At 42.4% G+C, this 17,490-nt stretch overlaps 1 protein-coding gene across 1 annotated transcript; it reads left to right on the forward strand.

Moving 5' to 3' along the window:
• Positions 1–2,436: 2,436 nt before the first annotated feature.
• Positions 2,437–16,781, forward strand: lrrc41 (leucine rich repeat containing 41). Its single transcript, XM_079580791.1, has 11 exons — positions 2,437–2,583; positions 4,622–4,708; positions 5,367–5,425; positions 6,331–6,610; positions 7,348–7,776; positions 9,569–9,787; positions 12,773–12,937; positions 13,778–13,876; positions 14,200–14,328; positions 16,247–16,319; positions 16,516–16,781. Exons 1-11 carry the CDS (start codon positions 2,487–2,489, stop codon positions 16,733–16,735), a joined length of 1,857 nt encoding a protein of 618 aa, XP_079436917.1. The 5' UTR covers positions 2,437–2,486; the 3' UTR covers positions 16,736–16,781.
• Positions 16,782–17,490: the final 709 nt, after the last annotated feature.

Below are 17,490 nucleotides of genomic sequence, written 5' to 3' on the forward strand. Positions count from 1 at the left end.
TCCCCGTCGTCCCAGTCCTCCTCCTCCTCCTCCTCCTCTTCATCAGAAAGCATGAACACCTGCAACAAAACAGGAGCCCAACGCACATGATGAACCTCACCTCCGTCGTCCGCGTCTGAGTCGACCGCCTCCGCTGGAGCGTCCTCTGGAGAGTCCCACGGGTCGTCCCACGGAGGGAACCACGGAGCGTCCACAGGGTCTGAAAAGGACAAACATGAGCAACTCGCACCAACCAGTGTTCATTTTGACAACATGTTTTTAGTTCTAGTCTTTTGATGGAAATGCAATTCAATTTTAGACACGATTAAGTCAAATAGTTCTCTTCAATTTCACTCTAGTTTTAGTCGACTAAAATTGCAGGTAAAATTTTGTCGACCGAATCTAAGACAAACTTTTTATTTATTATGATCATATTTAATCCAGGTCCTCGGCTTCATGGAGCTTCTCCTCATGAACAAAGCTCAGAGCTGTTCCTTTGGCACTGACTGTAAATGACATGAGGCTCTTTCAAATTGTCATTGGAAGTTTGGATGATTTTAGTTTCTTCTTTACATTTTTATTTACTATCTGGACATTTTAGTCATAGTTTTAGTCTCATTATCAACTTTTAACTTAGTTTTAGTCCAATTTTACTTGACAAAAACATACATTGAATAAAATTATGACTATATATTTTAGTCACAAAATTAACACTGGCACCAACAAATGTAATAAACAATTCATGTTAATAATTCAATATGACTGACCTCAGGCTGGCATCTCTGGTGTAAGTTTACAGGGCACCTGGTAATGCTATCCAAACCTAACAACAAAAGTGAACCAATATTAATCTACTTTGAAGCAAAGCAAATGCATTTCTGAGAAATAATCTACCAGTTTAGAATGTTGGACTGGAAAGGTTTACATCAAACAACGATGATTTTCGACGCCCAGAAACTAAACTACCTCAGTTTTCCATCAAATTCCTTGATGACGTTTTACTTAAGACTCCTACTGATAAATTCAAGCAATTTTTATCAGGTATTAACCAGGCCCAAAATAGAAATAGACCAGTGAAAGTTACCAAGTGCTCTCAAGACTGACCGTTTCGTGAGCTTGACCACTTTTGACCACAACAAGACGTCGTGAAACTAAACTTCCTTATGTTTCCAACAAATGCCTCGATAACTTTTTACTTAAGACTCCTACTGATAAATGTGAGCCATTTTTATCATGTATTAATCAGGCACAAAAAAGAAATCGTCGAGTGAAAGTCACCAAGTGCTCTCAAGACTGACCGTTCCGTTAGCTTGACCACTTTTGACCACAACAAGACGTCGTGAAACTAAACTACCTTATGTTTCCAACAAATGCCTCGATAACTTTTTACTTAAGACTCCTACTGATAAATGTCAGCCATTTTTATCAGGTATTAACCACGCACAAAAAAGAAATCGTCGAGTGAAAGTCACCAAGTGCTCTCAAGACTGACCGTTCCGTTAGCTTGACCACTTTTGACCACAACAAGACGTCGTGAAACTAAACTACCTTATGTTTCCAACAAATGCCTCGATAACTTTTTACTTAGGACTCCTACTGATAAATGTCAGCCATTTTTATCAGGTATTAACCAGGCACAAAAAAGAAATCGTCGAGTGAAAGTGACTAAACCTGACCAGTTTCATTAGCTTTAACCTGACCACTTTTGACAAAAAACATTAGCATTAGCAAAAGCCGCACTGCCCCCACACGGACAAAACGGGCACTAACATTGAACATTCAAGCTATTTTTGCAATATTAGTTGATATACAGTATTATAAAGACACTTACCACCAGGGAAGAGCTGCAGATTCGGTGCCATGGTCAATCAGAATTGAGCGTTGGTTTGTAAATCTGAAAAAAACACAGACAAGCACAGAAACAAAGTGTTAGAAAGCGTTTTGAATGTGTCTATGAGCAAGAACTGACATAAACTTGGTGAGAAATGACGGTACAGACCTCTCGTGTAATCTCTCAGTCGAGCGTCAAAGTGACTGTGAAAAATGACGTTCCAGTTGCGGTTTATATAGCGCGCCTGTTGCCAATGGCAATGACGCCAACGACGCCGACGCCATGACACAGACGTGAGATTTATTATGATAATAATGATGATAATAATAATTATTATAATTATCATAATAATAATAATAATAATAATGCAGACATAGGGCATGGCGGGTGGACAAATATGGGCAAAAAATAGAGTACCGGCACTTCTTTTTGTCCACTTAAAGCACTGCCGGTCACCAACTTTTATGTTCCTGTCTTTTAACTCTTTTACAGCCTATTTACTGGACGTCTGCTGCGTGCCCCGCCATGGCCCCGCCTCCGTACGTCAATGCGGAAGTAGAAGCTGAGTTTGTGCGGTGCTGAACAACTCTCCTGTGCTTCAGACTCAGGCTGTATCAGAGTCTGAGCCGGAGTGCCCGTCTGTGCTGGAGAGTGAGAGCGGGTCAGTGTAGAGCACATGGCCGATGGGAGTGCGACGAGCTCCAGCCTGAAGCTGCTATGTTTCCGCGCCGTGAGGGAGCACTTCTGTGCCCTGGCCGCGCACACTGCCGCAGGTCAGTGCAGTCAGCATCAGCATAATGCTGCAGAGTTAAAGGAGGAGGGGAGATATTATCATTAATATGCACTTCGAGATAGGCTAGCTACACTGTACTTGCACCAGATCGTAAGTTACTCAACAATTGTCTGTTGAGTACAGTTACCACCTCAGTTAATAGAAAAGGTATGAGCAGTTGATCTGTTTGGTGTATGACAGTCAGGCCAGAGTGTGTCTCCTGTCTGGATCACTTGCCCCAGCTCAGGCAATTTCAAAAACTACTCTCTCAAAAACATTGTTCTAAACCTAACCATTCCAGACCTGATTTTATATTCTGGACAATGAAAGAGGAAGCCACTAAAACTCATTTGTAGCATCCCAATTCTTTACAGAAATGCCTGAAAACTAGCCTGGAAGTTCATGAAATTTATACAAATGCTTTATACTAAGATTGCATCATATAGATTTATAAGATTAAAATATTCTCAAGGACATAAACAAATTTAGCTCCACTACTTGGAAAAAGAAAAAAGAAAAGAGCAATTGACCAACTGCTGAAACTCTGCCAGGTCACTACTGATAAGTTAATCTATCACATCGTGTGTTCTAATGCTCCAGTATTTTACGTTTAAAAAAAAATCCAGTTCATTGTGATTAAATATTTCCAGAAATACTCCAGGTTCTACTATCAATGGCTCCCATTTTTTTGACGTAGTTTGAAGTCCTTTACGACTCCATTGGTACTTCTTATGTGAAAACCTCCTAACAGACTTCTACAAACATGTTCTGAAATGAAAAGTGTTCCCACAAATGTTTACAATATACTACTGTCAAGGAGTAGTTCAGCAAATATTGTTGATTTGTAACTGGTTCATCACAAATGGTATGACATATTTGTAATGTCTTTGAATTATTTACCAATTTACTGTGTCTACGCTTGAATATCCTGGTTATTAGTCCTGTCCTTTTTAACAATAGTCTGGATATGATGCATCAGAGAAACCAGTATATTCATTTCCCTGTTTACATGAGCAACTAAACTCTCCTGGATATTAAAGCTCCCGAGTGGGGCGGGACTAATGACGAACACAGTGAGGACCTAAACAATTTACCAATGTTGCTGCTAACACATTACTTTTTCAGACATTTCTCTCTAAACACAGAGTCGAACACTGTCTGCGGAAGCACTTAACACATAGAGCTCTGTCTCAGCTTCAGCGACAGACATGGAATTTGTGCCGTGTCCCAAAGTGAGTGTTTTGTAAAAGGGAATGTCTCTGTCTCTGTTCTGAACCACCTGAAGTCTTGCTATGTCAGTTTTATTTGCAGCGGACCAAATAACGGAGCAATATTCCAGATGTGATAACACAAAAGACAGAACTGCTAGTTTTTTAATAGCTGGAGTTATGTAATATGAGCACCTTCTGACCACAGCTGTAGCTTTACCCATTTTACCGATCACATGATCCACGTGAGGCGACCATGACAGATGGTGATCCACTGTGACTCCCAGAAGTTTCATCTGTAGCACTTGTTCCAACATGGAGCTCTCAGTTCTCAGTATTAGCTGAGTATTACTATTTAGCAATAAGCATACATCTAGTTTTGGAGACGTTTAGAATCATGTTGTTGTTTTTGACCCATTGAAGAACGGCTCCAACTCCTTTTCCAGTTCCTTTGATATTTCATTTACATTAGAATTGGAATAATACATAGTAGAGTCGTCAGCGTACAGAACAACTGACGACTTATCCAATACATACGGTAAATCATTCAATCAGAAAAGGAGGGGGCCCAGGCAACTGCCCTGGGGCAGGCCACAGTGGATCCCAGAGCTTTTGGATAGAGAACCGTTACAGAAGACTTGCTGGCATCGGCCAGTTAAATAATCTTTTATGAGGGACAATGATCTTGTTGATGTTGTTAAGCATTTTCTAGCCTGAAACGGTAAAGTCAGGTCTATCTTTCTTCTTTTTTTCTCCAGATAGCGTCCTCTCTAATGTTAATTTCATCAATACCAAAGCTGCTAAAACATTACCCTCTTGTCCCTGTGTCAGTTCTCCCGTGTGACCTCCTGGAGGAGCTGCAGCCTCACCTCACGGTGTGTCAGTTAGACCAGCTGCAGCCTGCGCTCAACACCAGAGGTACTGTCTCATCTCATCCAGTTTTAGTTTTGTGAAATCACTACACTATATACTGTACTATATCGTCTATGTTTTAGTCAAAGTAGTATGTCCACTTTCTAAAACTAGAAAAGAAACCCTACTGTTCAGTTCTGTTCAGAACGTCTTTTTTACTAATAGAAGAGTAGACCAGTGTTTTTCAACCTTTGTTGAGCCAAGGCACATTTTTTTCATTGAAATAATCACAGGCACACTACCAGCAGAACATGTTCTCATCAAAGTGTCTTGGCTAGGAACACCGTATAGTCTCACTAGCCACAATGCCTCAATACATCACTAATTACTCTGCCAATCACTAGACAGTATAGACACTCTATAGCATTATTTGTGGATAATAATGCATTTGTTTAAAAAAAAAAAAAAAACAACAACTAGGTGAGATTGGATAATTTCCCAAGGCACACCAGACAATATCTCACGGCACACTAGTGGTTGAAAAACACTGGAGTAGACACAAGTTACTTCAAAGCCTTGAACTGTTTAAAACAAAGCATAGTTTATGCTTTGAGTTGTACGATTTCTTCTTAAAGGTTAGTTATGTGAAAGTACATGAGTACTGCATTACTGGCCAGGAGCATTAAAAGCAGGTCTAAAGTTAAAGTGATGTTGTCTCTTACAGGAGTGTCCACGCTCAGCGGTTGGAGTCATATCCTGAAGTACATGCGCTGTTCGTCCAGTGTAAGTGGAGTTTAGAAAGTATCGATCCTACCAGGGGCCGGAGGGTGTCGGGTTTGGGAACCTCAGGATCTCATCTCTGCAGATGATGTTTTTCTGTTGGCTTCATCAAATCAGGACCTTCAGTGTGCACTGGGGCGGTTTGCAGCCGAGTCTGAAGCAACTGGGATGAAAATAAGCACCTCTAAATCTGAGGCCATGGTTCTCTGCGGGAAAAAGGCGGCACCCGCTCCAGGTCGGTGGAGAGTCCTTGCCTCAGGAGAAGGAGTTCAAGTATCTTGTTCTCAGTGAGGGACGGATGGCGCGTGAGATCGATGGACGGATCGGTGCGGCGTCGAGAGTGATGTGGTCGCTGCATCGGACTTTTGTGAAGAGGGAGCTTGATTTACCGGTCAATGTGCGTTCCCACCCTCATCTAGTTCATGAGATCTGGATCATGACTGAAAGGACAAGATCGCGGATACAAGCTGCCGAAATGAGTTTCCATCACAGGGTGGCTGGGCGCACCCTTCGAGATCGGGTGAGGAGCTCAGTTACCCGGGAGGAGCTCGGAGTAGGCCCTGGCATGTCCTATTGGAAGGAGGCCCTGGAGAAGACCCAGGACGACACGCTGGAGAGGTCATGTCTCTGGCCTGGTGTCGCCTTGGGCTCCCCAGAACATCTGGAGCAGACCCAGCCCCTGATACAGCAGAACAAAATTGGTTGGATCGAGTTATTTTGAAACAATTCCTTCATTGTATCATGACTTATTTAAAAAAAATCAGCTGCTGCTTTTTCTGATTAACTAGTTTTTTTGTTGTTGATTCTTTTCAAGTGGTGGCTGTTGTGCAGCTTTTCTTATTTGTACTTAGAAATGACTTTTGACTATCCCTACTTGGAGTCAGACTGTAAAAGTGTCTGTTTTGTAGGTGAAGGTGGACTCAGAAGAGAGTGCCAAACTCCTGGTGATGTCCGGTCTCTTCTTCTCCATCCTGTACGACTCAGGTAGTCGCTATATCCGCTCAACCATTTCCAGTCTGGACATTCCCTTGTTCCTGGGCAAAGCTGCCAGATACACCAAGTACTTAGCCCTGCGGAACAATCATGAGACGCTACGGAAACTGACCACGGAGTGGCGGTCAGTGCTGCACCAGCTCGAGCGACACGTCCAGAGCGTGACGGTGTCTCACAGATTGGACCCCTCCAAACGTATGGAACTTTAAACTGTTCTTAAGTATACTTTTAGTTTGGGTTCAACTTCACATGAGGTTAGAACTTTCTGAAGAGTCCACATAGACATGGACTCAAACCCAGGAATCTTTTCCTTAGAACTGCTACTGTTGCTACTCAAGCCTCGAAAGAACCGGCTCAACATTTGATGTATGTACTCTTAGTGGTATTATAAAAGAGACTATCTAGTTTACATTATTATTATTTTTCCCCTCACGACTGACTCCTCTGACTGCATTTCACGGCTCCAGAGTCAGAACTTTAGCACTAATTTGGACTTGATTTCTAAACTAGTTTTGTTGGGATCTGGCAACCCAAACTGAGGGGATCATTCTGCTTTCTGACTGGATAATTGTCTTGAGAGCTTAAACAAAAATTGCCTTTACGTCATGTAAAATGTTTTTTAAATGTGAAAAAAAACAACATGGCAGTTATTATCTGTAAATACAGTTTTTGAACACAGATGTCAGAGGTCTTGTTTATGGAATATTCACAAATTATCTTAATGACCTTTAAAACAGTCCCTCACCCAAGTGTCATATCGGCGTCTGTCCTTCATCTGAGATATTTCTAAATTGTGTGAACCCACTGTGTGAGCCTGTAATTTGACTTTACTGCTAGTGCTTGCTCGTGGCTCTTGAGATGGTAGTTGTCTGAGCCTGGTCTTGGAGAACAGTATGACTAATTATTGTTACTTACTAAATGTGTGATCAAAGCTGTGAACCAGCCGGCTGTGCTGGTGCTCCACCGGCTGCTCGACCATGGACAGGCCAGGACTGTGGTGTTGGAAGCCCGCTGCTCCCTCACCCTGGCCTGGATACTGCACAGGCACGGCTCCCAGGCGACGGACATGACGGCTGGGTGTAGTGGGCCCAGCGGCTCCAGCGAGGAACTCCAGGGCCCTGCATCCAAACGTCCCAGACTGGACTGTGGGACTGAGGGCGAGGACGGTGGGGCAACGGATGGTGTGGAAGAATCTGACGCTCAGGGTGACTGTTGGGGGGACCGGGGGCACTCGAAAGCCTGCCCACATCGCCCCATTGAGGTCCTGGAGTTGACTCAGTGCAACACGGACTGTCTGAAAGTGCTGCTCAGTGCCCTGCCCTCCTGGAGCTCCCTGAGGCGACTCAGCCTTCACAGCATTGGTGAGTGCATCCCTTCATCAAACACAAGTGCTTGAGGATGTATGTGGTTCTTCTCATGGCCAACCCCTTAACGCCTGAATGTATTTCCAATTATATAAAAAATATATCATCAGTGTTTTTGCTTTCAAGCTGATGCTAAATTAAGTGGAGATTGTTAATTTTTATGTCGCACATAGTACAGATAGAGTTTTAGGTATGTTGCAAATCGGCAACAACAGGCATAAATGTAATTTTTGGTATGTTGTAGATTGACAACAACGGGCAAAAGTTGTAAATGTATTAAAATGACAGAATGTATTTGTTCTGAATGATTACAAATGTAAATGCACTGTAAGATGCACTGAGCACTTGTGTATTCAGGTTAGAATATTAGAACAGTAAACAGAGCAAACGCTTTTCACTAAATACTTGTAAAGTGTTGATTTTGAGCAGCTGATGCCGTCCTGCAACAGCAGCACTGGAAACAGGAAGGGCATCATGGTGCTTTCATCACCTGATGTAGGGAGGAGGAAAAAAAGCCCTTTATAAAGGTGCAGACAATTTATCTACAAAATATCTACAGTTTGTATGATTATCATATTTTGCTCCCTTTCCTGAGGTTTTATAATACATTGTACATCAGATACCTCTATTTACCATTACTTATTTGCAAATTATACTATAATTGCACATTATTTTCAGAAGTGGAACTCTTGTTTGTGGTCCAATAGATCCACTTGGTGGTCGGTTTGCAAACAACACCAACGGTTTCATTTTGTTCTGTGTAAAAAAAGAGATAACTTTTTTTTTTATATCCTTGTATGTTGTTGTTACAATGATTATAGAATTTCACTAAAATGGCATGTTCTAAAAAACGTTTAGCACTGTAATAAATCTAAATACTACTATAATGCAGTCACTGTGGCCACCAGATGGAGCTACTGCAGTTTGCCTTTATGGCCTGATGTTGCCGATTTACAACGTACTGAAATCTTCAAATAACAAAAAAGAAAATCCATCACACGAAGTTCATTCCACTCAATAATCTAAAGATGGAAACGAGGAGCTGCTACATAATTTTATTTTAGCACAACTCAATTTACATTTGAAGATTTCATCAAAGTTGCTGCCTCGATTTGCAGAAATGCTATTTCCGCTAAATAGCTACCATGACCCGCTTGTGGTTCCTTCTCTGACCGGTCCTACGAGAAACTAGTGCTCGCAAAACGTTCCTAGGTACGGCCTGGATGTGCAAACAGGTATCAAGGGAAAACATGCCTTATTTTAGCCACAGTCTGGCAAGAAGAGGTATGTCGTCAATTTGCACCAATAGGCGTTAAGGGGTTAAACTGGGCTTCAATGATTTTTTTTTTGGACAAAATAAACATGCTCAGGATTAGGCCTAATTAATCATTTTCTGGGTCTTAAAACACAGATTAACGCACCAGCAGCTTGTAGATTAGCCACTGAGTGAACCATGTACAGTATATTCTGCTCTCACAATATAGAAAAATACATCTTAGGCTGCCTACATTTTTACTTAATATATATAGTATATTTATAAACTATATAAAAGGGACAGAATAAAAAGCTGACAAGCAAACATATACACAGTTTTTTTCTGATGTAATGAAATGGAAGTTCTCGACGATCTCTGCCAGTTAAATTCAGTGGGCGAGAGCTTCCGTTTCACCCACAGGGGAGTAATGCTTCCTCGAACACACTTCCTTTCCCCTCTCTAGGCCACGCCCCCTGGTATGACGCGCTGTTGTCTGTGTCCATTGTGTCCGATCTGTCTCCCGTCTCTGTGCAGGCACCTTCACCCAGTCCTCTGCTCTGGACTTGGCTGGTGCCTTACAGGAGCGGAGCCGGTGTCCCGATGGGGGTCTGACTGAGCTCAATATCTGCACTCTCCCCTGCCCGTCACTGCTGGAGCGGCTGCTGGAGGCCTGCCCCCGCCTGCTGGGCCTGTCTGCAGAGGTCCACAACGTCCTGGGACACTCGACTGTCCAGGGGTCCAGGAGTCAATGCCGTAAGTTGGATGGATGGTTGGATGTCCACTCACCATGACACTCTTTGATTTAATTTTTGATTTTTTGAGTTAAGCTCCTCATTTAGTTTATTGTTCTGTTTTCTGGTACTAGATGACAAATGCTGAAAAAAGTATGTTACAGGTATCGGCATCTGTTTAAATTTTTTCTGCCTGGTGACTGCCCCAGTAAATTGGACTAAATTATGTCTTTGATAGTGTGATACACCTAAGGGCGCTTTCACACCTACATCATTTGGTCCACTTAAAACGGACTGGAGTCCAGAACACCTGCAAGTACGGTTCGTTTGAGCTGGTGTGAAAGCAGACCAGTTTAATTGGGTCCGGACTAAAGAACCGGACCGAGACCACCTACAGACGGTGGTCTCGGTCCGGTTCCATGTGGACTCCAGTCCGGTTCGCTGCTGGTGAGAACACTGACCAGCCTCGAGTCAGACCTGCTCTGTCACGTAGCAGCCTTTTTGGTCCAACGAAGCTTCCGTAGCAAGCTGCGCGGTGTGTTTTGGGAAGCGCTAACTTTGTTTACACAAGTTTGTTTTGGAGGCGACGCTGGAGATGAATCTGGGACAAACATGGTCGAAAGAAGAGGTACAGTGCCTCATAGAAATATGGGCAGATGAGCACATTATTGCTCAACTGTCGAGCACCCACAAAAACGCAGAAATCTTCGCAATTTTCAGTAAACCAACGAGAGAACGCGGTTTCCAGCGTTCAATTGAACAGTGCCGCATTAAAACCAAAAATCTTCGACAGCAATACACCCTGCGCCAATCAGCTTTCACCTACGTCACCCAAAACACGGTATTTTGTAAATAGCGCCGCCACATGAGTGGGGGGATATATAACATCTACAGGGGTTGGCTCGTTTGCAAAAAACACTGGTGTGAATGAGAACCAAACTTGTTGAGAATTGCAACATTGTAATAACTTTTGGGCCCAACCAAACCACTTTACCGGACCAACAGGTGTGAAAGCACCCTAAGTCAAATGATCTCTAGTCTTAAATACAGTTAATAACAGATGACTGTGACTCCTGAACAAGCCCTACTACCACTGTTTGTTTGCTAAAACAAGGATCTTGACTTTTATTGCTCACAACTATATGACCTGTACAACACGGTATGTTAAACTGGTCAATGAGAGAAATGTAATAGTGGTGCAACTAGAAAAAAAAAATCCTTTGTTTTTCCCTGTCCCTTATTTGGGGAGTCTCTGCTCTTCTATTTCTATTATACCGCACGTAAAATAAAAGTCAATTATTCTGAACCCCCAATACTTTCTCAATAAGCTTTGAATACAAGACACTATACAAACACTCCATATTTACATAGGTTTATTTAATTAGTTTGTAAAAAGTGCTTCATTGGAAAACTTCAGAGCAGTTTATAGATGTATTCACTACTCATGGCGCAGATGGTAGAGCGGGTCGCCTCATGATCTGAAGGCGGGAGTTTGAAATCCGGCTCCTGCACACTGTTGTTGTGTCCTTGCCTCCACAGTCTCTCTGTCAGCACATGGAGCAGACATCAGAATGACAGACATCAGAATGACACCACTGCTGTACTGTCAAACCTCAGCTGGAGCTCCTCTATGACGCCAGTATCGTGTGACTTCCAAGTGAACTCTCCGGAGGCTGCTGTCCTTCCTCTCTTACTACATCCCCATTAGGTCATGTGTCACTCGCTTGCATACAGCCCATGTCCTTCTGGAGGCGTGTTCATGTGGTGTTGGGGTCAGGGCGCCCTCTGCTGGTGCGATGTTCACTCCCGTGTGTGGACAGTACCACGGACAGCTCCATGTTTCCCTGTAAATAAACAAAACAAAAACACACGCACCCTTCCTACGAAAGCACTTCTTTTCATCTTTAATATTGTGGCATTAGGTGTTGAAGTTGTTTTGGTGAAGGCTTGTTTTAAATGAACTTTTTTTAATTATGATAATAAGCAGTGTTAATTTTGACAACATATTTTAATTTAGTTTTAGTCTTAGTCTTTTGACAAAAGTGTAATTTGATTTTAGTCTAGTTTTAGTCAAAAAAATATCTTCAATTTTAGTCTAGTTTTAGTCGACTAAAATTGCATGTCAATTTAGTCGACTAAATTTAAGACTAATTTAGTCGACTTTGCATTTATAATATTCATTATAATCATATTTAATCTTGTTCCTCTGCTTCATGGAGCTGCTCCACATGAACAAAGCTCAGAGCTGATCCTTTGGTAGAGTATTTACATGATCTGAGGCTCTTTCAGACTCTCAATAGAAGTTTGGATGATTTTAGTCTCTCCTTTTCATTTTTATTTAGTCTTATTTTAGTCGACTAAAATATCTGGACATTTTAGTCATAGTTTTAGTCTCATGAAAAACTTTTAATTTAGTTTTAGTCCAATTTTAGTCGTCAAAAATATCACTTTGACTAAAAGTAAGACTAAATATTTTAGTCGACGAAATTTAACACTGATAATAAGTCTATCTCATTTCTGGACATGTTTCCCACCTTGTAATATTGTTTTTGTTTCCTTTGAAATACTGCGCCGCCAGTATGAGAGCTCGACCCACCAACCTTTGAGTTTGAGGTCGAACTCTACCACCAACAACAACCTCATCAGGAAGACGGGGATTTCCCAACCAAATAGTTCATCAACAGACCCAAACCTCCTGATCCAAAACACACAGTTAATACAGAAATCAAAGCACACGGTGAAGGAGTCGCACCAACAGCCCTCGGGTTACGGGGCAATCTTGTCTAAGCCTCCTCAAAATAGTTCACAGTAAAGCAAGGCCGACTCTTCAGGAAACCTATAAAGAAAGAGTGTGCACTAGATTTTCTGAGTCGTGTGTATCAAGTTTGAATTGACGCTGTGATTTTTTAAGCGCGTGATTTCACACCTGGACCTTGTTCTTAAGTTCAAACCCTGCTGCTGCCCGGTGGCGTCTCTAATTTGCTGTGCTGACTGTTGTTTACGACAGAGTTTCCCCTGCAGAGGCTCAGAATCAGCCTGAACCAACAGCTCGTCCCCGGGCTCCTGATCTCCTCCCTGGTCCGGCGTTGTCCCCAGCTCCACACCCTCCATGTGTCCGGACTGAGGCTGCAGAGTGAAGCCTCGTACGGCCGACTCCTGACCACTCTGTCCGGTAACTGCTGCTCTCACACCCGAGCTCAGACCCAGACATATTAATCTGATGTATTTGTCTTGCAGAGACCGCCCTCATTGTGCCTTTATCTGCACAAACCCTTGTGTGCTCTGAATCAGCCACAAATCTCTTACCAGTATGATGATATTTTGTGAAATATCGTTTTCATACCTAGTCCAAGGCGTTTAACTATTTCACGCTTTTCATCAGCAGAGAGATCCTTTTTCTTTCCCTTATTGCTGGAAAATGGTGGTCTGCTTCAAGGGACTAGATACAAGTTGTAATTTTTATACTCACTAATGCCATCTCTGGTCTTACGCGTAACTGCAGTTTCTATATTAAGCTTGTGCATGACAGCATTTTGGACCAAAATGAACAACTTTTTTAGTGACAGTGCAGGATGTTTTTAGGACATTGCTGGAACATGTAGGGAGAGGAAAATATATATTTTTTTTTATTATTTTTAAACTCCGTCTAGCCCCTTTTCTGTTTTTCCCTTACCTGACAAACTAATTATCACATGTGTCTGAGATTGATGTCAGTGATTCAAAGAGCCCTGAGTCAATGAAGCCATGTAATATAAATTATATTATTTGATGATTAACTGGACAGTAAAAGAGAATTGCTACATGCATATGACTGAAAGTATTTTATCTGCACTTTCGCCTTTTACTGTAATTGATTCATTTTATGTTGATGTTTTTATTGATTCTATTTGTTTTCTTGTATTTATGCAACTGTGAAGCACTTTGAATTGCCTTGTGTATGAATTGTGCTCTACAAATAAACTTGCCTTGCCTTGCCTTGCCATTTAAAACTATGTTCTGGTTGCTTCCTCAGAGTCCTGTGGGAGCCTTGTAAGTCTGCATTTGGAGGACGTGAACTTGTCAGACTCTCTGGAGTACATCCTTCTCCTGCTCAAGCGCTGCCGGCTCACAGGTAAACAAGCACTGGAACTAACCACTCTGTCTCAGTTGGATTACCATTCTTAAACATTAAAATATAGATGCACTTGAGAGCTAGGAGAACATACTTTATTTGCATTCATGTGTGCAATAAAGATAAAAAGAGTGGCTGCAGTGCTTTGGAGAAAACATTTGTAGTTTTGACATGAGTCTTGATATTTCAAAACAAATCTGTCAATGATGGGAATTCTATTCATGTAAGCTTTGATTTGTACATTCCCACCCTGTCCTATTTTGAAAATGGAATACAAAAATGTTTATTAAAATTCTCTCTAAAGCAGAGCTTGTTTTCCCCAGACCTGAGTCTGAAGGACTGCCGACTGCTGGAGAAATGGACCAATAAAGAAGAGAGTTTGGAGCGGCTGACCACTGCCCTGTCTAACCACAGGAGTCTGCGTCGGCTCAGCCTGGCACACAACCGCATCGGTAACACAGCCCTGGAATGCATCAGTAACACGGCACATCTGTAACACTTTACACAACCACATCTGTAACACTTCACACAACCACATAGGAGAGCACATTTCATGAATCTAATTCTGTAACAAGCTGCACACACCACTTAAAGGTTGAATAAAGTATTAGTATTATTCAGTGACCCAGCGGCTGTGTGGTACAGCCTTTACTTTCGTCCTGGTGGCCCGTAGGATGCTCGAGAACCAATCGTTTTTTAGGGTTTCTGGTACGTGAGAGGAGGGTGTGATCTCAGTGATTTCCCGGTGGGTCTGATTGACAGACGGCATCAACCAATTCAAGGTTCAAGGTTCAACTTTATTACTGTCCCGAAGGAAATTATTATAAAGCAGGTGTCCACACATGATTCAGAAAAACAAAACCAAAGCACAATAAGACCTCTGTCTGATCATACAGTCACAGCCATCATGAGTCTGGCTCTGAAGCTGAATCAGCATGAAATCGGACAAAGCCTAAGGTGCTGCAGCTTCCTTGCTGAGTGACATAAGATCATTTATCTGAGCAACAACCTCTGGAATAAAAGAGTAAGTTAAACTCCTGAAAGAGCGGATGGTCCAGACACTTCATTATCTGTTGGGCTTTACACACAACCCTTCGGCTGTAAAGGTCCTGCAGCTGAGTCTGCTGTGCACCAATGACTTTACCTGCTACTTTGACCAACTGACAGCAAGACCAAACCAAGACACAAAACAAAATGTTAAAACTGACTCAATAAAACGCTGGTAAAACATAGTCATGAGGACATTACAAACTCAAAAATAATTCATTTTTCTTAAAAAGAACAGTCTTTGCTGCATCTTTTTGCAGATGGCATCAGTGTTGGACTCAAAGTGCAAGTCCTTGTCAGTAATAGTCCCGAGGTACTTGTATTCAGGACTGCAGTGTTAGTGCCACTAGGGGGCGCCTTGCGGAAGTCTAGCAACATGTCCTTGGTCTTTGGTGTGAACAATTTCATTTGTCCATCAATGTGTCAATCAATAAAACCATCGGTGACAGTTTCAATTAGAGAAACGATGGATATGACGCAGGAACAAGCTGCAGGAAGCCTTTTCAGTAACATGTCTGCCAATACAACACTGTTTCTTATTCAAAACAGATGAAAGAGCAGAAAAAACAGTGGACCAGTAGCCGTGCACGCCTTCTTTAATCTTCTTTAAGCCTGGCATCCAGACTAATCTCCGATGTTTATTAATTAATAAACAGGAGACTAGTCTGGCGACCCTGTCGTAGAAAAGCTACTGCTTGAGGCGGGACTAATGTGGGAAAACCGAAGCGCAGAGCAGCCAATGAGAACATGGCGGATGTGACGACAGAAATTCGGACATTAACAATGGCGCTCCTGCCACACGGAGTTCAGTAAATGACTTCTGTCGTTTATGTCAGAAAAACTTCAGAATACAAGCAAACCGGAGCATTACGTGAAGTGGTTGCTTGTGTTGAAAAACTACAAAACAAAGGTGCAACAACGTGACGCCCGTTCAGGGAGCTGCTCTGATTGGTCGGTAGGCTCCATATCGCTGCGTCACTTTCTTTGAAAGCGCACAATGGAGTGTTGCCAGACCCTCTTCTGTAAAGAAGCGGAGTCTGGTTGGCGAGACTAGAGCAGCTGCCCATTCCATCTAGAAAACCTACCAGGAACCCTAAAAAAGAGGCCCCGGGATGGAAAGTAAATGCGGCATAAAGCTGCTTGGTCACTGAATGGTCAAATATTCAAAGATTTTTTTATTTGCCAAACCATGTTAATGATTTGAATTAATATTTCACAAATATATGCACAAATATCAACTTTTTTTCACATTAAAAGTTGCATGCACCTTTAATCAACACCGCTGATGTCTGTGTAAAAGCTGTGTTTCTGGTCCGTCTGCAGCGAGGCATGTTCCCATATTGGCCCAGCTATTCTCTGGACTCCCAAACAGCTCACTGGAGCGTGTCGACCTCAGGTAACGCCAGCGAGATCAATACGCAACACTGCTTTACAATCAATATCTGTAGTATTGCATTAGCACCAGCCCCTTTTCTTCTTTAAACTGAGACCAAACACCACTGTCAATTGTCCTGAAACGACACTAATTTCAAAGTGACATGTTTGTTTCTCTTACTTCCACTCACCTCTGCTTTGACATGTGTTCTAAGCAGCTCTAACTTCATCCAGCCGGGTGAGCTGTTGGAGTTCTCTCATCGGCTGGGAGCTCTCAGACCGAACCGTAGACTGACCTTGAACCTCCGGAGGAACCCTGGGGACCGGGACCCCGACAGATGGAGGTCAGCGGTCAGCAGCCTGGCCCCCTACTGTAATCTGCAACTGCAGGGCTGGAGCTCTACAGACACCATGGTGGACCACGTCAGCAACATGTGACCTCCTCCATCCCTCTGACAAACACCTCACTGTTTAAGTAGTGTCTGCAGCTGCTCTGAAAAGGGTTTAGAATCACAATGGAACCAGAGTTGCCTTAAGCTGCATGGACACAATACAAACTTGGTGACATTTCCTACCTCAAGCTCAGAACTTTCAGAATTCAGTCACTGAGCTTTAAATGATGGATTACTCATTTGGACTTAATTGGGGACGGGTGAGGGGAGAGTCATTTTTGAATAAATGTTTTTGAACATACTTTGTGTGCATTATTCCAGGGAGAGATGCATCAATACCAATTTTATTACAAAAATAAACGAATAATGAACAAAATACATATTTGCTTTAAAGGAATAGGCCACCGTTTTTACATACTGAGATATGTTCTTACCTTAGCTTTGACGAGTTCTTTAGGACCTGTCTGATCTTCACCCGTGCCTTCAGTCACGTAAACACAGCGCAGACGGCGTTAGCATTTAGCCTCTCCCTCTCTCCTCTATAGCTCCAAAACAGGTCAAGATAGAAGCTACCAAGCTCTTCCATGTTTTCCCTATTTAAATATGGTTACGTGAAGTGTTACACTATGTGTGTTACACGGATTTCGAACTACTCCTGGTATTATTACTCCTTACAATATAGTTCCCCCTTTTATCCGCTTAGAAAATCCACATTGTTTATTGATTCTATTTGTTTTCTTGTATTTATGCAACTGTGAAGCACTTTGAATTGCCTTGTGTATGAATTGTGCTCTACAAATA

Source organism: Gobius niger, assembly GCF_951799975.1.
Source record: "Gobius niger genome assembly, chromosome: 22".
NCBI lineage: Eukaryota > Metazoa > Chordata > Actinopteri > Gobiiformes > Gobiidae > Gobius > Gobius niger.

Coding starts and splice junctions, on each gene's coding strand:
- lrrc41 (XM_079580791.1), top strand. CDS start 2,487: ATGGCCGATGGGAGTGCGACGAGCTCCAGCCTGAAGCTGCTATGTTTC. Junction 4,709..5,366: donor GCCTGCGCTCAACACCAGAG/GTACTGTCTCAT, acceptor TGTCTCTTACAG/GAGTGTCCACGCTCAGCGGT. Junction 12,938..13,777: donor ACTCCTGACCACTCTGTCCG/GTAACTGCTGCT, acceptor TTGCTTCCTCAG/AGTCCTGTGGGAGCCTTGTA.